Genomic DNA, 17,918 nt, shown 5'->3' on the forward strand with positions numbered 1-17,918 from the left:
CAAGCAGTGAACACTTTTTATAACCTTTTTATATGTTATTTGATTCACTTAAGTAGGCCTGCACTTAAGGGGACTGTGGGTTTAGTACATGCACTGGCAACAGTCTAGACTAGACTGATCAAAGGAGCTGATCAGACACTAACCAAATTTTACACACTAGTTTAAGTGAGTCATAAGGGATTTTCTGATCTTGTGCTTGTCTGAAAGAGCTAATATAAACCCACATATAGATATAACTGCTAGTATATCAGTCTAATTTTCTAATTATCCCTTGCTTCTCCTTTAATCACCATTTCACAGGAAATCTATATTTTTAAGACCACTCAGACCAGTCTGGGGTCCACCTTTTTCTTTGTGCACATTGACATACTTCCTATATATGTTGATAACTGTCATTCTCACTTCTATGGGTAGAATTGGGCCCTGAGGGACTCACATAAAAAGCAATTCAGAGGCGAGTGGGTCAACCTTTCATGGCTCAACTTATTTTCACTAGAAATTGCAGCCACCTGGGATGAAAAGCACAACCCAGCACACACAAAAAATCTTTGGAGGAGGAGGAATTAAAGCAGTATTGTTGGTACCTGATAAAACAGAGCCTTGGTTTTATGTTTTTCATTAATATTTTCAGCAGTTGGACTTTATTCAACTTGCAAGTTACAGCTGCTCATAAGAGTTAAGTGATTTGATCTGAGGAATTAGGCAGCTCTAGATATGAGTAACGGGAGGAATGCAGATGCACACATATAGCTCACTGGTCCAAATTCAACTGTGGTGGGCTTCTAATCCCTTACCTGGCTCTTTACCTTTCTGAACCAGATGCTCAGCCATTTCATGACAGCAAAGGGTATTTCTGACAGCCCAAGTGACACAAATGGACGCATTTGTTGGCTGTCTCACTAGAGAGGCTGGGTGAAAAAGCCTGCCTTGGGAGCCAACCTGCTCCGTGGGATTTTCCCCAGTGATTGAAGAGGTGCCAACTCAGGCCCTAATTGGGTTTGGAGACTGAACTGCCCTTTCTGTGACCTTCCAGTGACAGAGCTGCCAAGCAACGACTGAAGGCTTTTCCCACCGAGCAACCTCCAGAGCCCTGAATTCAACAGCCCAGAGTCAATAACTGCTCACGAGGAGGGAGCCTGGCTGATGCAGCAGCTGCAAACAGCTCCAGCAACTGCTTTTAGAGACCCACTCTATACGGTCCTGCAGGACAATTAATTTTGACTTTACACTGCCTAATGGACTAAGCAGCAACATGGTGTTACATGAGCATTACTGCTTCTGCCATGCATGAAAGACACATGTATGCAAGGAAATAGTGCTCTGAAAGCATTTAGCTCCCCATGCGTTGAGGATATATGAATGTATTATTTTATGCCAGAATACAGCTGTCCTATTAAATTGTCAGAAATAACTACACAGGAAGCAAGAACATGAATAGATGCGGTGCCCAGAGAGCATCTGATTCTGCCATGTTTAATAGTGACATTTTAATTTCAGCCACACTGGTGAAACACATTATAGCAGAGCCACAGGGCAAGCCTGCCAAAGGCAGATGGATGATTCATGTTTGCAGGGAACAAGTATGTCAACACTAACCAAATATTCTCTGATGACAAGGTTGCTTCAGACCCATACCAATCATTAATTTATATCACCAGTGAAGTAGTAATTAAAAAAACAAAAGCTTTACTGGCAGGATAGGAAACTGGGAGTCACAGATCTGCAGCCCTCTCAGTGCATTGCCCTCCACGCTCCACGGCTCTGATGCCCTCTCCACACAGCATCATCTACAGCAAGGGAACAGAAGAAACTGCTCTGAGGTCCTGAGGCCATGGAGGCCAGTAAGTCACTTATTTTGATCCCTTCTAAAAACAAACTATAGATTTCTCTGAGTCCTTTCCCCTCTTTTGAACCCAGTTACCTAACTCACTACCAACAGAAAATACAGATTGTACTTTCCTTTGCATTTCAGAGATATGTGCTCTGCACGACAATTAAAGCATGTTCACCAATCCAAAGCTGGTAAATACTCACAGAAACCAAGAATATAAAGGGGAAAAACTCCCTCATACACTAGTAGCCTAAAATGGAAGGAACAACAATTTGATATTTTCTCTCTTCTGGACACTTCACTGAGTTCTTCTGACTCAGAGAAGCCATGCCCCGAACAACTAAAGGTGGAGCAAGAGACGTGCCAGTGCCTCAGTGTGCAAGGCAGAACTGGCAGTCATGGTAAATCCTACGGCTGGCCATGGCTACTCAGTCACATGGAAATGAAAAGAAACACCAGGATCTTAAAAGGCTGCACATACACCTCCAGAAACAGTACATTTATCTTCTGGATTGACATGACTGTGTAGTCCACAATGACCAGCTAAATTCACAAAGAACATTACATATATGCTTTTTTTAATATATTCAGATTCAACACTTTGAAATTATATTTGGTGCCTTAGTATATATTCCCTTTTAAAATACATGGGGAATGAAGCAACAAACGGCTAAAAATCTGCCACTGTTCTGTAATGCTGCTGTCATGCTCAGGATGTGGTGACACCACCAGCTTAAGGAAAATATTGATGTATCAACTGCTTTTGCATTTTTAATATGGATAAAAAGAGCCACCTCTCCTTGAATCAAACAGGGTTTGATTGGTTTTTTTCCTTTTGTGGAGAATACAATCAGATGAAAATTGTGCAGTATCCTTTCTGAGTTTTTTAGAAGAAACAGAGGGAAACTCTTCATTTTAGAGGAAGCTCTTGTTGGTTACTCTCATTCAATCACACAAAGAAAGAAACACGTTAGTGAACAAGGTCAAAAGTGTAACTCCACTGCTGTCATGGGTCTATTGGGATTCTAGTGTTCAAAACAAAGAGGCATCTCCAACTGTTAGGAGACAGGGGACACCCTGATTCCATTACACATTTTTTCAGCCAAAAATTATCTGAAATGCAACATTAAACTGCACATTTCTACAGAAGAGAATAAAAATCTGGTAATGGTGTTAAAGAGAGACTATTCAGAAAATCCATTTTGATCATGTATATGAATTCCAAGTCACTGGGAGGATGTATCCATTTTGTCAAAAGGTGTTAAGCATGTGGATTTGGTACAGATCAAGCCAAAGTGTCTGACCTGCCTGCAAAGGTATTAGAAATGTGTCAATGGAAAAGAAAGAGGGATTAAACTGACAGAAGGAATAAGGCAGGAGTTTATTACATTCAAAGAGGAACCAAGATTTTAATTAGTAGTGGCCAGTCTTCGCGAACGAAGAACCAGGGAAGGTTTTTACACCTTCCAGCCTGCGCATTGGATTTTTTAGGTGAGACACAGTGTGTGCGGAACTGAGCCCACCCTTTAATCCTGAGGTTCATCTGCCGGGGCCAAGCACGCTTGGAAGGTGGCAGCGAGGTCCTCAGGACGTAGATGAATTGCCTTACAGGGCTAATGAGCTCCATCTGCCCGGGGAGTGGCCCTGACCGGGAATCGAACCCGGGCCTCGGCAGTGACAGCGCCACGTCCTTAACCACTAGACCACCAGGGGCTCCCAGATTTTAATTAGGTGCGTCACAAAATAGCAGAGAAAAAAATAAAGGAAATCCTAGAGCGGTGGAATAAGTTTATGTTGGTACTTGTTTACTATGGTAACTAAAGAATCTAAGGAAGATCAATGATAATGTCTGCTAAGGTTCAAACCAGTTGAGTTTTTTTTTTTTTTTAAATTTATTTCCTCTTCTTAATTGCTAAGAACTAAAAGAAGATGACTATAAAATGATTAAAAAGAGAAACGTTTGTTTCTTCTTCAAACGAAGTACTGGAACGTACAGCCATTATGATTACTGATGATTTTTAATACATTCAGCACCGGCACCTTGATTTCAACTATTATGAACTGACTTACTCTCAGTTAATCCCAGGTAGACCCTTTGCTCACTGCTTCTTTCAAAACCAGGTGAAAATACACCTCACTGCAGTGGCAATAATCATTGAACTACAGTGCAAAGCCTTTAAATTATTTCCTTAATTTTATGAATTAAGGCAGGCAAAGGATAGTGAAACAAACCATTACATAACATTAAAATAGGTCCCAGCAATGACATATCCATCTCCATAAAACTCAGGTGAAAGCAGCAGCCCTCAGCAAACCAGTGGAAAACCCCCCGGCTGCCTCCCACTCATAATACCCAAGATAATGGCCCAAGTCCTACTCATCATCATTATCAAGAAGAAAATAAGCAACAAACCAGGGAAGGAGTAGAGCCAATGAAAATCGCCTCTTGTCCTCATTTTCCATCTCCCGCCACTCAACAGTCCTGCCACCCTGATTTCTTTGTATTTTCCAGTGCAAACATGAGGCTGTTCACAGAAATATTCTGATAGAATAGAAAAATTGCATCATTTTTCTTTCAGCCAAACAAAGCCAATGTTGCAGGGGAGCGCAGTCACTCTGCTTGTGACTCTTCCTGTGACAATACAGTTTCGTGTTATGCTGTGGTTAAAGGAGGCTGCTAAGACACTTTCATTCATCACTTGCGGGGACTTCAGCTCCCTCAAGCCAATAAAAGGTGTGAGAACTTGCCTTGGCGAAGTATTGCAAAAGCAATTTCCTATAGGAGCTTTGGCATTTCCTGTCGGAACAATGAAGATCCCTCCCAAACTTCCGCTAAGGTTTTTTGCAGGCTGCCACCCACTCCAGCTGCTCCAAGAGTGAAGTATCTCAGCAACACAACTGCCAAGTGCAGCCCCTGCTCCAGCAGGACGCTGACTGGGCATTTCCATGTATTTCATTTAAGGTCCTTTCTTCATGTCTTTGCACCAGCATGGAGAAAAGCACACTACATCTCTGCTGTGGCAACATGAGAACCTCCTCCTGCCTTTGAGAAGAACCAGGCAAAGAAATGAGGAAATCCAGTCCCTGCAAAAACCTCTGAAAGTTGTCTTTCAGAGGCAGGCTACCTACAAACGCATGAGCTGTTCCTCGGCACACACATGTAGAGCTTTACAGTGCTTTCAGTTATCCAACTCATTCATGTTTAAATGCTTGTTTAGTGGTTCCTTTAGAGAAAGCCTCTGGGCACAATGAGGCTGCTGAAAAATTCGAAAGCCACTATTTTGGTGAATTGTATCATTAATTGTATTATTTTTAATAAAGGATCACAACTCAGTAAGCAGGAGCTATTTCTCTAAGCAAAATAATTTTCATAGATTTCCATGGAAGGGCTTACTTCATCTACACTAGCACCTGAGCCAGCCAGCATCTTCCTTACTGCCACTAAAAATAATAAAAATCTGATTTTTTATAACTGATGTTATATTGCGTTCCCATGTATTCACTAACTACTTAGTAAGCAGCAGTTAAAAGGATTTTCTACTTCTGGCAACCTCCCTCTGCCTTATATATTCCATCTAACCGTGAGAAGCACCTGGTAGTCCACAACAATGTAGCTAAATTACTTCAGTTGTTTCTGTATCACTTCTCACTCTACAGTTTTAAATTAAAAGCTGAGCTTGCACGTTGTCCACACTGGAGAGAGCTCGGAAAAGCCACATCACTTCCTCATTTTTGACCCCTGAAGCTGTACTCTTCTAGTTATCAATGCCTTTTGGTGGGCAGCAGCTCCAGTCCCATGGGACCTTCCCATGAATTCCCTGCTCTAGTTTAGGTCCTCAAGTGTCTTTTTTGTCTGATGAAATCTAAGCATGAAGTTATTATTAGCAATTGGCTTTATTAACAGTGTTTTATATCAGGGCTAATTTTACTTTTTTTTCTATGTCCACCCCATCACTAATGGGATGGCACCAGTTATCTATATGCAACGTTCTTATTTGTTTAATCCATAAAGTAACTTTTGCTATTGAACCAGTTGGGACTTTTTGGGTTTACCTATACACTTCAAATATCGCCTACTGTAGTTCCAATAGTACTAAACCAAAAGTGAATGAACTAAACCACAATGCTCTGTAATTTGTAATCTATTGGTTTACATCTGAACACACCGATGTTTCAGAAAGGGCTTCAGCTGGCAGCTAGGAAGCTATTACAAGTCAGTTTACAGTGACACTACTAGCACACGAAAACTGCTCACTGTTGGTTCCAGTTCCCTTAGGCTGGAGATTTACTGCTCTCACAGGATTCATTTTGGCCATGATGATTTCAGTGTGCTCTTTGTTTGAATACAGCTAAGGCCAGGGTTGCAATGGTGATAGACCATGTTTCTGTACCATGGCTGAACAACATGCCACCAATTACTCAGGCCATGCCAGGAAAACAAAGAAGTGCAGTCATGTCTCTGTGGCCAGCTCTGAGCTTTGGGACTGGTATCTGTGGAATCAATGTCTTTTTCCCTGCTGTCCAGGATATCACATTCATCTCCAGGATGAGTTACTATGGCAACTAAACCTGGGCTTAGTGGATGAAGGCATTGCTGTGCAAGTCAGTGTTTATTTTTGCCAGTTATACGGTTGGGATATGGCTGACCATGTAAGATGAAAGAAGCAAGGATTTTTTATCTCTCTGCTCTTCACTGTCTTACCATTGAGAAAGAAGGAATGACTTTCAGCACTTAAACTCATATCTACTGTGATCTCAGCTTTTCTCCTCAACTCAGCAGCAGTTGCAGGATGTTGGAGCAAGCTGGACCAACATGTAAAAGTAGATTGAAAGTGTCAGTCTCTGCTCACTCTGCACTGACGAATTTTTACCCAAGACCTGCTTTATTCACCCAGAGAGAAGTGACAAGGCAAGCCCTCTCTGAAAGCCCCAGGAGCAGGGTTCAAGCTTCATTGGATAGTTACTGCTGAGGCTGAACAGTCTGTCAAGCTCACAGAATTCAGGGGATGTGAAAAACTTTTCAACATAGTGGGGATCGCATCAGACTTTGAAACATTCACCAAGCAAACCTGGGGTGTTCCCTCTGGCCCTTCTCCCACAGTACGGATGGGAACTAGAGAACCAAGGTGCCCAGCCTGCTCTGTATGCCTTGGCCCTGGCCCTGCAGCACTGGAAAAAAGAACCTGCACATGTCTCTGTGGTCAACTACAAAGGCAGAGATTTAAAAGATAGTTTGTTTGGGTTTTGTTGGCTTACTTTTTTCTTTCTTTTTTTTTAAAGGCTGAAAACCTATAAGAATTAAAGTTAATAGAATTCTTTACTTCTGGAAATCAATATCAATGAACTGTGGGTTTCCAGTTTACTGATATTACTTGAATAGCCAAAATTCCTCTCTTTCCTTGTAATCTGGAACATAAGATGATGTCTGTGTGGTTAGGACCAAAAATTTAACTGAATGTACCAAATGTACCCCTCACAAAAAATGTTTACAGTGGTTTCAATACCTGCTAATTGCCATAGACATGGCTAGGGCATACGGTCTCCCAGGAAAAGCAAGAATTTGGAAAAGAGGTAGAACATTTGTTTTGTCTTCAAAAGCCTAAAAACATTTACAACCAAAGCAATAATTTCTGCTGAGTCAGTGCTGGATATGACATGCCAGTACCCTGGAACTTGTCATCCAAGTTCCCAACTTGTCATCCAAGTTCCAGGGTAGAAAATGCTCTTTCTCATCACTGCACTTCGAGTGCAATGACTTATTTCTGACCCAACACTTTTTTTTCACATCTCGCCTTAAGTATTTCTTGAAGGGCCTCCGAAATCTTTACCCAGCATAAAATCCTGCAGTATCTGAGGTTGCTGCTATTCCTATGAACCCTGTGCTCTGGTCAGGCAGGAGAAGAGGAGAAGTGCTTTCTGCAGGCCTGCAAGTCATGCTTGTAAGGAAAAGAAAAGGGAAACAAAGAGATGGGACTTGGCCACGTCTCCTGAATATGACTAAGATGCCATGATCTTTCCTGACATTTTTGGCAGAATTCTCTACCTACCAAACTGCAGTCAGTGAAGGAGAATGTGTGCCAGAGAGATTTGCTTTGCCTTGAATTAAGTCTCTCCCCACTACACAGACTTGTGAGCAAACCAGATTTCAGTTATCTGTTGCCCTGAAATGATCAAACATTTATTTTCAAGTGATTCTGTCAGAATTAATAATAAGCTGAAAAGGGGATGTGTACATAGATTGGCCAAAATACATGAGTGTTGCTCTCACCTCCTGGAAGGCATCCTTTGAGAATTTGGAGGAATGAGAGCTTCAGAGGATGAAGAAGAGTCACTACTGATTGCATGGTCCCAAGGTGAAAAAGCCCTGAGTGACATTCAGATTTGCAACTTTCTTTGTCCCCTCTTTAGGAGAAGACAGAAAAAGAACTGCAGACTCAAGAAGTTTACTAACTGAGTTAGCCTTTCCTCTAGAACTTTAAGTCTCTAGTGTTAAGCACAGTTACTGTTGTTCATGCAGACACAGGTGTAAGAAAGAAGGTGTAGGCAGACCACTCAAGGAAAACAGGGAAAATACACACTATTTAGATTAGAAAATGGGTCGTTACAAAAACCAGAAAATTAAAGCTTTCTAGAAAGACAGTAAACCAAAGACTAAAGTAAACTAGTTCTACTATAGCAATATTTTCACTTTTTAGTTTCCATCCTTACACAGTGTTATCGCTTCTGGCAAAAACAACCCTGTTGGAGTGCCTCGAGGAAGAGGTCAGATAACAAAAACCACAAATATGGGTCAGATTCATCAATTCTTACTTCTCAGAAATTCTATTTAAGCTGCAGTGCCAGTCAGCAGATACGTGGCTGTTTCCATGCCCCTCTCATTTACTTCATAAAAGCAAATTAATGCTCCAAATTTGACTTCCTACTATGAGAACCAAGCATGAGAGAAGTAGCTGACAAGCACCATGACAAAGAGGATACACAAATGTAGTGAGTTTCAACACAAGCAGCAAATCCAGAAAGGACTGAAATGGTAAACAAATTCAATTTTCATTTCACTATTTTATTAATTACACTGGGAGAAGACTGTGTTATAAACACGCTCTCCCACATCAAGGCTCTTGAAGTACCAATGAAGTTGCTTTACCTGCATCCGTATGGAAGCACCACAAAAACATTCACTCAACAAGCTCCTATCATTTAATAAGACCAAATGGCAAACAGAAAAATCTATACTGGACATGGGCATGTATGTTCAAGCAGAGTGTGAATATGCCCTGAAAACATAAGCAGGGGAGCAAAAGCAAGGAGGCAAAAAGATGACAAAAAGAGAGCTGATGAAGCTAAGCAAAAAATTCAGTGACCCTGCAAGTCTGTAAAGCCTTTGGAACATCAGGCTCTTTGCTTTGATGCCATGTTCTGCCAATAAATCAAAAAAGCCCAGAACCCATTTGCAGATTTAGTGAGTGTTTCAGGGCGTATGGAAAAGTCAAATCAACTTGCAGTGTTCTGCTTCTTTTATGATGATAAAAGCACAGATATACTACAAGGCTCCAAGCACAGCACAAAATGGAAGTGCCTGCAGTCTCCGAGCAGCTCCTTAGCCAGACAACACAAATGCCAGAACAACACTCATGCCAAAGACTGTAATGCAATATGATCATATTAACTGTCATTGTAGTGATATTGGGCAAATGTTGTGTTGCATGAGGCTATACAATAATTGAGCACTAATCAGTAAACCATTAAGTCTCTATTTTACTACTGCTTCATCACTAGCTATAAAACAACATCCTAATAAGGAGCATAAAACTAAAAAGAACTGAGATTAACAAGGCATGTTACAGCAGTTTAGAAGTAAGTCACTTCAGCAATATAAAATTGAACAATACTATTTGAAACAATGACCAGAGAAGACTTACTATTCCATATTTTAAAAAAGCAGCTATTCCAATAGCCTGGCCTAGTTTCCATAGCTTCCATAGTTTCCATATATAAGTCAAACTGGTAAGAAAAACACAGCACCTCAATGCTGACCAGAAAAGCACTCTATATTGGATAGCTGACTATACTACTATCAGTCTCTAATCAGAAAACCTTGCATGGACAATGGTAATCACTGAAAAGAAGAGAGAGAAAGAAACATTAGAAAAAGCTTTGGCTGATATTCAGTTATGAATTTTGACCATACAAGTAGGTATATTTATGGCAGAGTCAAAGAATGATCAGACCAGCCATCAGAGAATGAAAGCGGTTCCTTCCAAGTTGTTTTTATCAGGCTTTCAATACATCACCTCATTTTTAGTAAGGTTCTGGTATTATGTGCAGTTAACATATAATTATTACAGAACTGTGATTGCATCGTTAGCAGAAGTTTAATTATATCATTGACATTAGTGATGCCATAACATCAGGCTCAATAATAGTTCATAACAAAACCTACAATTAGCACAATTTTTCCTCCCTTTTACACCAACCAAAAGTGTTCAGCTTGGAGAAGCCTAATAGTCCATACAGAAGTGAGCTAGGGCTGAACCTAAAAGGATTGCTGGCTGGTAATTTAGTAATATGGTAATTAAAGTCTTTTCATGATGTAATTACACATCAACTACAAAAGGACAGCTGCTATACAACACTGCCAGGGTACGTGGCATGAAATGATTAGATTTGAGAAGCTGTGGTGGATAAACTGAATACCACAGACATAAGTCTGAGGTATAGCTGGCACCACACAGTACATTATTATTATTCAAGTCTCACACTTAACATTTCCTTAGTCTCATTGTGATAGTACAGTTTGTTGCACATACCTTGGTCTTCTGACAGAAGCAGCTGTTCAAAACCCACCTTTAAAAGCTTCTGCTGTTTTGAAGTTGCCTGAAATTAAAAGACCTAACCTTCTTCTGGGGAGAGGCAGTACAAATAAGATTTGCACGAACGCAAAATGTTTATTTCCCACCCTTGCCACACAAAACCTTCTCTCACACACTCCTATTTGTGAGAAGTGCAACTCGATTTATTTACAAGCCTTTTTCAGTAGTGTGGCAGAGAGGAAAGAAGAAGAATGAGGAGAGTGGAGAGGCATAAATAAGGTGAACTCAAAGAAACTAAAGTACTAAGGGTTTCGGCATCTAGTTTCAACAGCAACAAGCAGAAGTCCCCTGTTTGAGTGAAAAAACAAACCAATCTTTCTTCTCAAGAGCAGCAAAACACTTCTTTAAGTAGTTTCCTTATTGTATTTCTCACCGCCCTTCCCTGTATCTGTACAAACCACAGAGCTGACCACACAAGGCATGAGACAGCAAAAAGGAACATATTTTTCCAACTAACACAAATAAAACTTCTTGACTACATAACTGGCTCTTCAAAATACATGAATCCATTGTGAACCATGGCAATTGGCAGACAATCTCAGACCTGCTTTCCTAGTCCTAAAATGTCCTTTTAGTCATGACAGCAACTTGGATGTTTTTTTGCAATAGCTGCTTTTTTCCCTGAAAGAGGGTCAGTGAGGATTTTGTGGGAGTGAGAGCCAGTCTAACTGATCTTCTACACTTTAAAGCTCTTATTTTGTTTTGACCTAGGAAAATCGAGGAATGGACTTATTTGAAAATGAAAGATTTTGGGACAATTCTCCTCAGCATGAGAAAAGTTTTATATGAGGTCCATTTGGAAAGTGCAAAACCAAACTATTTTGGATCTAGAGGGACTCTATTATCTACAATATGTGAGGAACGAGTACAAAAATTTGAATCCGAGTTCAAACAACACCCAGCCTTGCTGATGGCTTCCTTTCTGATTCCTGCTCTTTTCCTGAAGAGATGTTTTGGATGGACTTAATGAACATTCAAAGCTTCTTGAAGATTTAGTGTCTTTAACTACAGCTATGCCAATGCACTGGCACCAACTCCAGATCACCGCCAACAGGAGTTTCTTTCCCTTGGGTATCAGAGGCTACAGTGGAGCTGAGGTTGCCCTTGGGGAGCACAGGAAGAATCCTGGAGGAGTTGGAAGCAGCCAGTCCCAGTCATTCATGAACAAAGATCTTAGCTACTGAGAAGTAAGTCCTGCATGACCAGTTTTGCACAACACACTTTTAAGAGACAATAAAGCAAATTAGCCAGCTTGAAGGAAGAGATTCAATTTTACTTCAAGTGTAATAGCACAAGCAAATATGATTATTTCTAATTTAATGGCAGGAGAGATAGAATGTAATGCAGCTAGTGGTTCTGATGACTGGATGGGTTATCACCTCAAACATGTTTGCAGCTACCATGTCAGGAATCACTTGACAATTTGATGCAAAGAGGAGATTCCAATTCACTTGACAAGAGGAAATGGGTAAACTACTTTCAACATATACAGCAAATTTAACCTCTTAAAAACCAATCACCAAAGTGAAAAGAATAGGAATTTTATGCCCAAAGTACTTATCTGATTTCCTACACATTTTAAAGCAGCGAGAAGCAATAAAATGTTATATTTGAACAACAAAACTCTTTGCTCTTGAGTGTTGTCTCTGCAAGTACATGGATGTATAGGCTACTAATATGAACTATGTGTGCACAATCCTTAAACACAAATGCATAAACATAGCAGTCTTCACCTAAACAAAACATGGTTCAGTACCTTTGCAGACTTTAATTAATTCAGCTGTTAGTGAACAGAATACAACAGCAGTTTGTATCCCATGGGGAAGTATTCTCCCTGTCCTGTTCATGCAGTGTGCTGCCAAAAGAAACGTGAAGATCTGAAGTCTTGCAAGAAGAGCCTAATTATCTCTCTCTGACGGTAGTATGGGCAGACTGAGTGAGGGGAAAAGAATGCAAGTCAGAGACTTCCAGTATGCTCCTATCTTTAGCAACATCATAAGACAAAGAAAAAGCTTCTTGTTGTGAGTCTTCAGGTATCCAACTTCAAAATACAACAAAGCAAGAGCTCATGAACAACACCATTCAGTTCTGAGAAATGGACAAGTACATGAGCCAGAATAGCACAAAACAAAAACTCTGAACTGTCTGTCTCCCTCTCCTCCATCCCCATTACAAGAGTAGCAGCTATTTGCTTACACATCACTACCTTCAGCTATAAGAAAATCTGAGAGCCAAGTGGCCCAGGAAGACTCAGTCTGGCAACAAGAGCCACAGAACTTCCTACTGAACAAATGCAGCCCTATCACAGCTGTTCCAGATGCAGTCATCTTGTCAGAGTTCAACACACAATTCTACTACAGACCCAATAACTCTTCTCAATGGCTTTTTAGCATCTTTCCACTTCTCTGCAACCCTCAAGTCATTCAGAAACTGCTGTAGGACCAGAAGTGTTGTCAACTTCCCTGGCTGCAACCACCACTTGACAAGATACCAACTCTATCACTGGCATATGTATTCATTTCTGGGAGAACTGTTAAGTGTTCAGAAAAGAAACAGAATCCTCTTGTGAAACTGTTTGCAATGGTAACACCAGATCTCAGGAGTCTGGGATGAAGGACTAGTTGGGAAGACATCACACTTACCTGCTATCACCAGCGTTTGCCACATACAGCTTTCCCAATAAATACACCACCACAAGGGCTGTGCAGCCACCAGAAATATTATACACGGTCCTCTCTCGTTCTATTTGCAAATCCTGTGGGAAAAGACAACAAGATTTATAAAGACACATTGCAATTAACGTTTGAGAAAATGAAGACTCCCCTAAAAAAGGAATATATGATACGTCTTTCTTAAACGGTGTGTCCCAGTAGCTTTCTTTCCTTGCAGCTGTGGCCACGTGGTCTGGGAGAAAAACAGAAAGTTGAGGACCTATTAGTTGTGATACAAAGATGTTTGGGAAAAATCAGGTCAGGAGATTGTAAAACATTAGGTAGCAAGGAACAAATAGCAACTCTCAGGGATGCAAGAGAATTTGCTACAGCAAAAGCACAATGAAGGTAAAGATAAATGTAGCTTAACAACAGGTACCTGGTGGTATAATTGGAGAGTGCTTTACATAGACAGCAAATAATTAATGAGACCTAGCCATGACATGAATAACTACCTGCTCTCTTAAAGGAATGCTAGAATTGTGGAGTATATACTTTTAGAACCAGCAGCAAGAGACAGTCATGCCACCAGGCTATCCCTTCAGAAACACAGGAAATGAGTGGATGCTAAACTGATTCTGAGTGCAAGAAGTATTATACATAAAAATGCCCTCCTGCTTAACAGAAGTGGAGAACACAAATCACAATTGTCACCAACAGTCAATCCAGTCCTGGAATGAAAAAAGACATAAATATGTACATACAAATATATATATATTTGTAAATATATATATATAAAAATATTTATAAATATATATATATTTGTATGTACCCCAAGAAAGCTTGGGGAACATAAAGGACATAAGTAAATGAGCTCCTTTCCAATCATCCATACATTTTAAACAAAAATTGAAGTGTACACCAATGAATTAATTCTGATGTCTCTTAGTTTAATTTAGGGTAATAACACAATATGTTACAAATTACCCTCCTCTTCTGTGTCCAGAATCAAGCACAATTTCAAGCTGGTCTGTCCTTGTAATATTGGATTTGAACAGGGAGCATCATTTAACATCACTATCACAAGTACTGGAAGATTTTTCCAGCTAAACCCTGCCTGCTTTTTTGTGGGTTTTATTATAAATATATTTTTTCCTCTGTATGTGTGAATACACACGGAGCTATATTTTAGCCATTATTGTATTTGCACTGCACAACAAACAGCTCAAATTGTCCATACCTTGGGGTATGGAATTCAGAGCTTTATTTTAGAGCTAAATTTATCTGAAGAAAAGCACTACAACAAATGCAAACCATGACAGGAGTAATTTGATAGAAAATCTGCAGGGTTGGGAGGAGGTCACTGTCCAATGCTTTGTTTCCTACAAATTTCAGGGGAGGGAAGTGACCTAGAGCAGCAGTGGGGATGTTCAGCAGTGCTCAGCCACTGTCCTGTGTGGGTGGGTGGAGGTGTCTGTCACAAATAACGTGATTCCTCGCTGGCTGGTGTTCGCACATCCCATTTCTGTCAAACACAGTGCTGAGGTGCTGTCCTTGCAGGCCATCCTCAGCTCCGCATGGGAACTGCATGCGGCTGCCGCAGAGACACAGAGACACAGGTTCCACTGCTGCCTCTGAACACTCTGCACTTCTTATTTTGGAAGGGAGGGGGTGTGTTTTGGGGGGGAGAACCAGGAGGAAAACACCTCCAAGCTAAAAATCAAATCTCACAAAACCTTTAGTCAGAGACATGGCCTGTTACAAATGCCTCTTTATCTAATCTTGCCATAAGGAAGCCGATTTTCCTCCTCTTGGTTTCTCTATATTTTTTAATTAAGCTGGAGAGTTCAAAGAAGTCAGATATTTCTAACCATCAAAATACTTTAAACTTACAAATACTACAGTGGATTTTCCAGGCACTGGCAGGAATTTTAAGAAACCTTCACCTCTACAGTTCAGAGTATCCTCTGAGACCTCCAAACAATATGCAATATCTCACCTGGTTACAGCTCTGTCACACATACACTTTGCAAGTGCTGGTAAGCCTGAATTAAAATTTGTTTCTTTCAATAAGTAGAATTCAGAAGCATCCATTATAGGAGAAAACCATTAGGGCCGCATTACCAGAATTTCCTTGACTTAATCCAGTACACAGATCTAGTTTTTCTCAAATAATTTCTGTTCCTGGGCTCTTGCATCTAGTTGTTGTTCAGAACTCAAATTTTCTACCATGACTAGTCAGAGTATATTCAGTGCCATGTTTAATTTGATATTACATACTTTGCTTGACATTATCTTTTTCAGGGGTAGGGAAAGAGCAGAAGGCCTTCCTACACCTCAACAAGATTTGAGGGGGAAAAGTAAAGCAAAACAAAATAAAGCCCACCAATGCCACCAACTCATTTAGATGCAGGTATTGGCTTTTAATGAAACACTTTACAGCAGTGGTGCTGGGAAAGTAGAGCAGCACAAACACAGGCAGAAACCCCAAAATGCCTCTGCAGTCTTTACGAGTGTAAAGGGTCTCATTCTAGACAAAGTCAGAGTGTATACATAGCTTCCTCATTTTCCAGACGGAAAAAAAAAAGAATCAAAGCAAGTTTTTGCCAAGGAAACAGATAATTTACTCTGAGCATTGCCCTCCGTGGCAGGTTGTGTGTTGTATCGGGTGGCAGGAGCAGGGTGCCCTCCAGGGTTGACCCAGGCCTGGTCCCACTTCCGTGGGTCTAGGATGTGGGATGTGGGATGCGGGCGGATGGAGCACAGCTGCAGAGTACACGGCGACGCGCCGAGCAGGTGAGGGCGGGCAGGGCGGCTTTCTGCACCGAGAAAGCCCTGGGACGGGCCAAGGGCTCCCTGGAGAGGGCGCACGGCTTGCACAGGGGATGCGCCACCTCTCCCGAGAAAGCAGCGCGGTGCCGCCGCCGCACCCGCACCGTGCCGGAGGCTCCGGGCCCCGGGACGGGCGGCTCCTGCCCCCTGGCGGAGGCTCCACTGCGGGGCCTCGGCTCCTCCTCCCGCCCGTCCCGCCCCGCGCCGGGAGCTTCCCGCGGGCGGCCGAGCCAGGCGAGAATGCGCGCGGCCAGGGGACACGGAGGGAGCATCGCGGGCGCGGCGGCACCGCAGTGCGGGCCGGCTCCGGACAGATTCGGATATGCAGGACCTGGATACTGCAACAACTAAAATAACTGATTTTCACCGAATCACAGAATTATTAGGGTTTGGAAGGGGCCTCTGGATATCATCCAGCCCAGCCTCCCTGCCAAGGCAGGGTCACCTAGAGCAGGTTACACAGAAACGCACCTGTGTGGGTTTTGAATGTCTTCAGAGAGGGAGACTCCAAGACCTCCCTGGGCAGCCTGTCCCAGTGCTCTGCCGCCATCATATAAAGTTCTTCCTCATGTTGAGGTGAAACTTCTTGAGTTTTAGTTTATGGCTATTGCTTCTCATCCTGTCACTGGGCACCAAAGACAAGACACCACTATTGGCACCTTGAGATATTTATATGCATTAATGAGATCTCCTCTGTCTTTCTTAGACTAAACAGACCCAGCTCTCACAGTTGTTCCTCCTAACAGACATGCTCCAGTCCCTTAATCATCTTTGTGGTCCTCCACTGGACTCTTACCAGTAGTTCCTTGTCTTTCCTGTACTGAGGAGCCCAGAACTGGGCACAGCACTCCAGACATGGTCTCTAGGGCTGAGTAGAGGGAGAGGATCACCTCCTCCAATCTGCTTGCCTGACTCTACCCACAGCTCTTTTCATCTAAGTATCCTCAGAGCCAGGTCCTTTCATCAAGGATCTCAATCTTGCTGTGACAGAAAGTAGCTTTTTTCCCTATATACACAGTATCAGGTACCTGCCTTTTTTTTTTTTTTTCATTTCAGAAGGCATAAACATAAAATTAACTCCTTTGTCTGCTTTACCATTATCAAAAAGGCATCAAATGCCTGTAATTCTGTTTAAACCCTCCTTCCTCATTTCTACTGGCTATATAATGAGATGAAGCTTTTCAAAAAGAAAACTGTACAACACAGGCTGCTGTCTCAAGACTTTTCAATGAATTAAAATGGCACCAATCTAGCAAAAGCACCTGCCTAGATTTCATCTAAGTCAAAAAAAATTCAATAAAGAAGAAAATCATGATACAATGTATGCAATACAATATTTTCTCCTGGAAAAGCTGGCAGCCCATGGCTTGGACAGGGGCACTCTGTGCTGGGTCAGGAACTGGCTGGAGGGCCGGGCCCAGAGAGTGCTGGTGAACGGGGCTGCATCCAGCTGGCGGCCGGTCACCAGTGGTGTCCCCCAGGGGTCAGTGCTGGGCCCAGTCCTTTTTAACATCTTTTTCGATGATTTGGATGAGGGGATTGAGTCCATCATCAGCAAATTTGCAGATGACACCAAGTTGGGAGGGAGTGTCGACCTGCCGGAAGGCAGGAGGGCTCTGCAGAGGGATCTGGATAGACTGGAGAGTTGGGCTGACTCCAATGGGATGAAGTTCAACAAGGCCAAGTGCCGGGTCCTGCACTTTGGCCACAACAACCCCCTGCAGCGCTACAGGC

The 17,918-nt window shown here is 41.9% G+C and overlaps 1 protein-coding gene across 1 annotated transcript in view; it reads right to left on the reverse strand.

Moving 5' to 3' along the window:
- PPM1H (protein phosphatase, Mg2+/Mn2+ dependent 1H) overlaps positions 1 to 17,918 on the reverse strand; it is a 135,288-nt gene that overhangs the window by 41,273 nt on the left and 76,097 nt on the right. Inside the window, exon 4 of the mRNA XM_027887749.1 lies at positions 13,344 to 13,456. Coding sequence (XP_027743550.1) covers positions 13,344 to 13,456 — 113 coding nt within the window. The remainder of the gene's footprint in view (positions 1 to 13,343; positions 13,457 to 17,918) is intronic.

This window comes from Empidonax traillii, unplaced genomic scaffold (genome assembly GCF_003031625.1).
Source record: "Empidonax traillii isolate 1590-97213 ecotype Southwest subspecies unplaced genomic scaffold, ASM303162v1 scaffold221:size740363, whole genome shotgun sequence".
NCBI classification, from domain to species: Eukaryota; Metazoa; Chordata; class Aves; order Passeriformes; family Tyrannidae; genus Empidonax; species Empidonax traillii.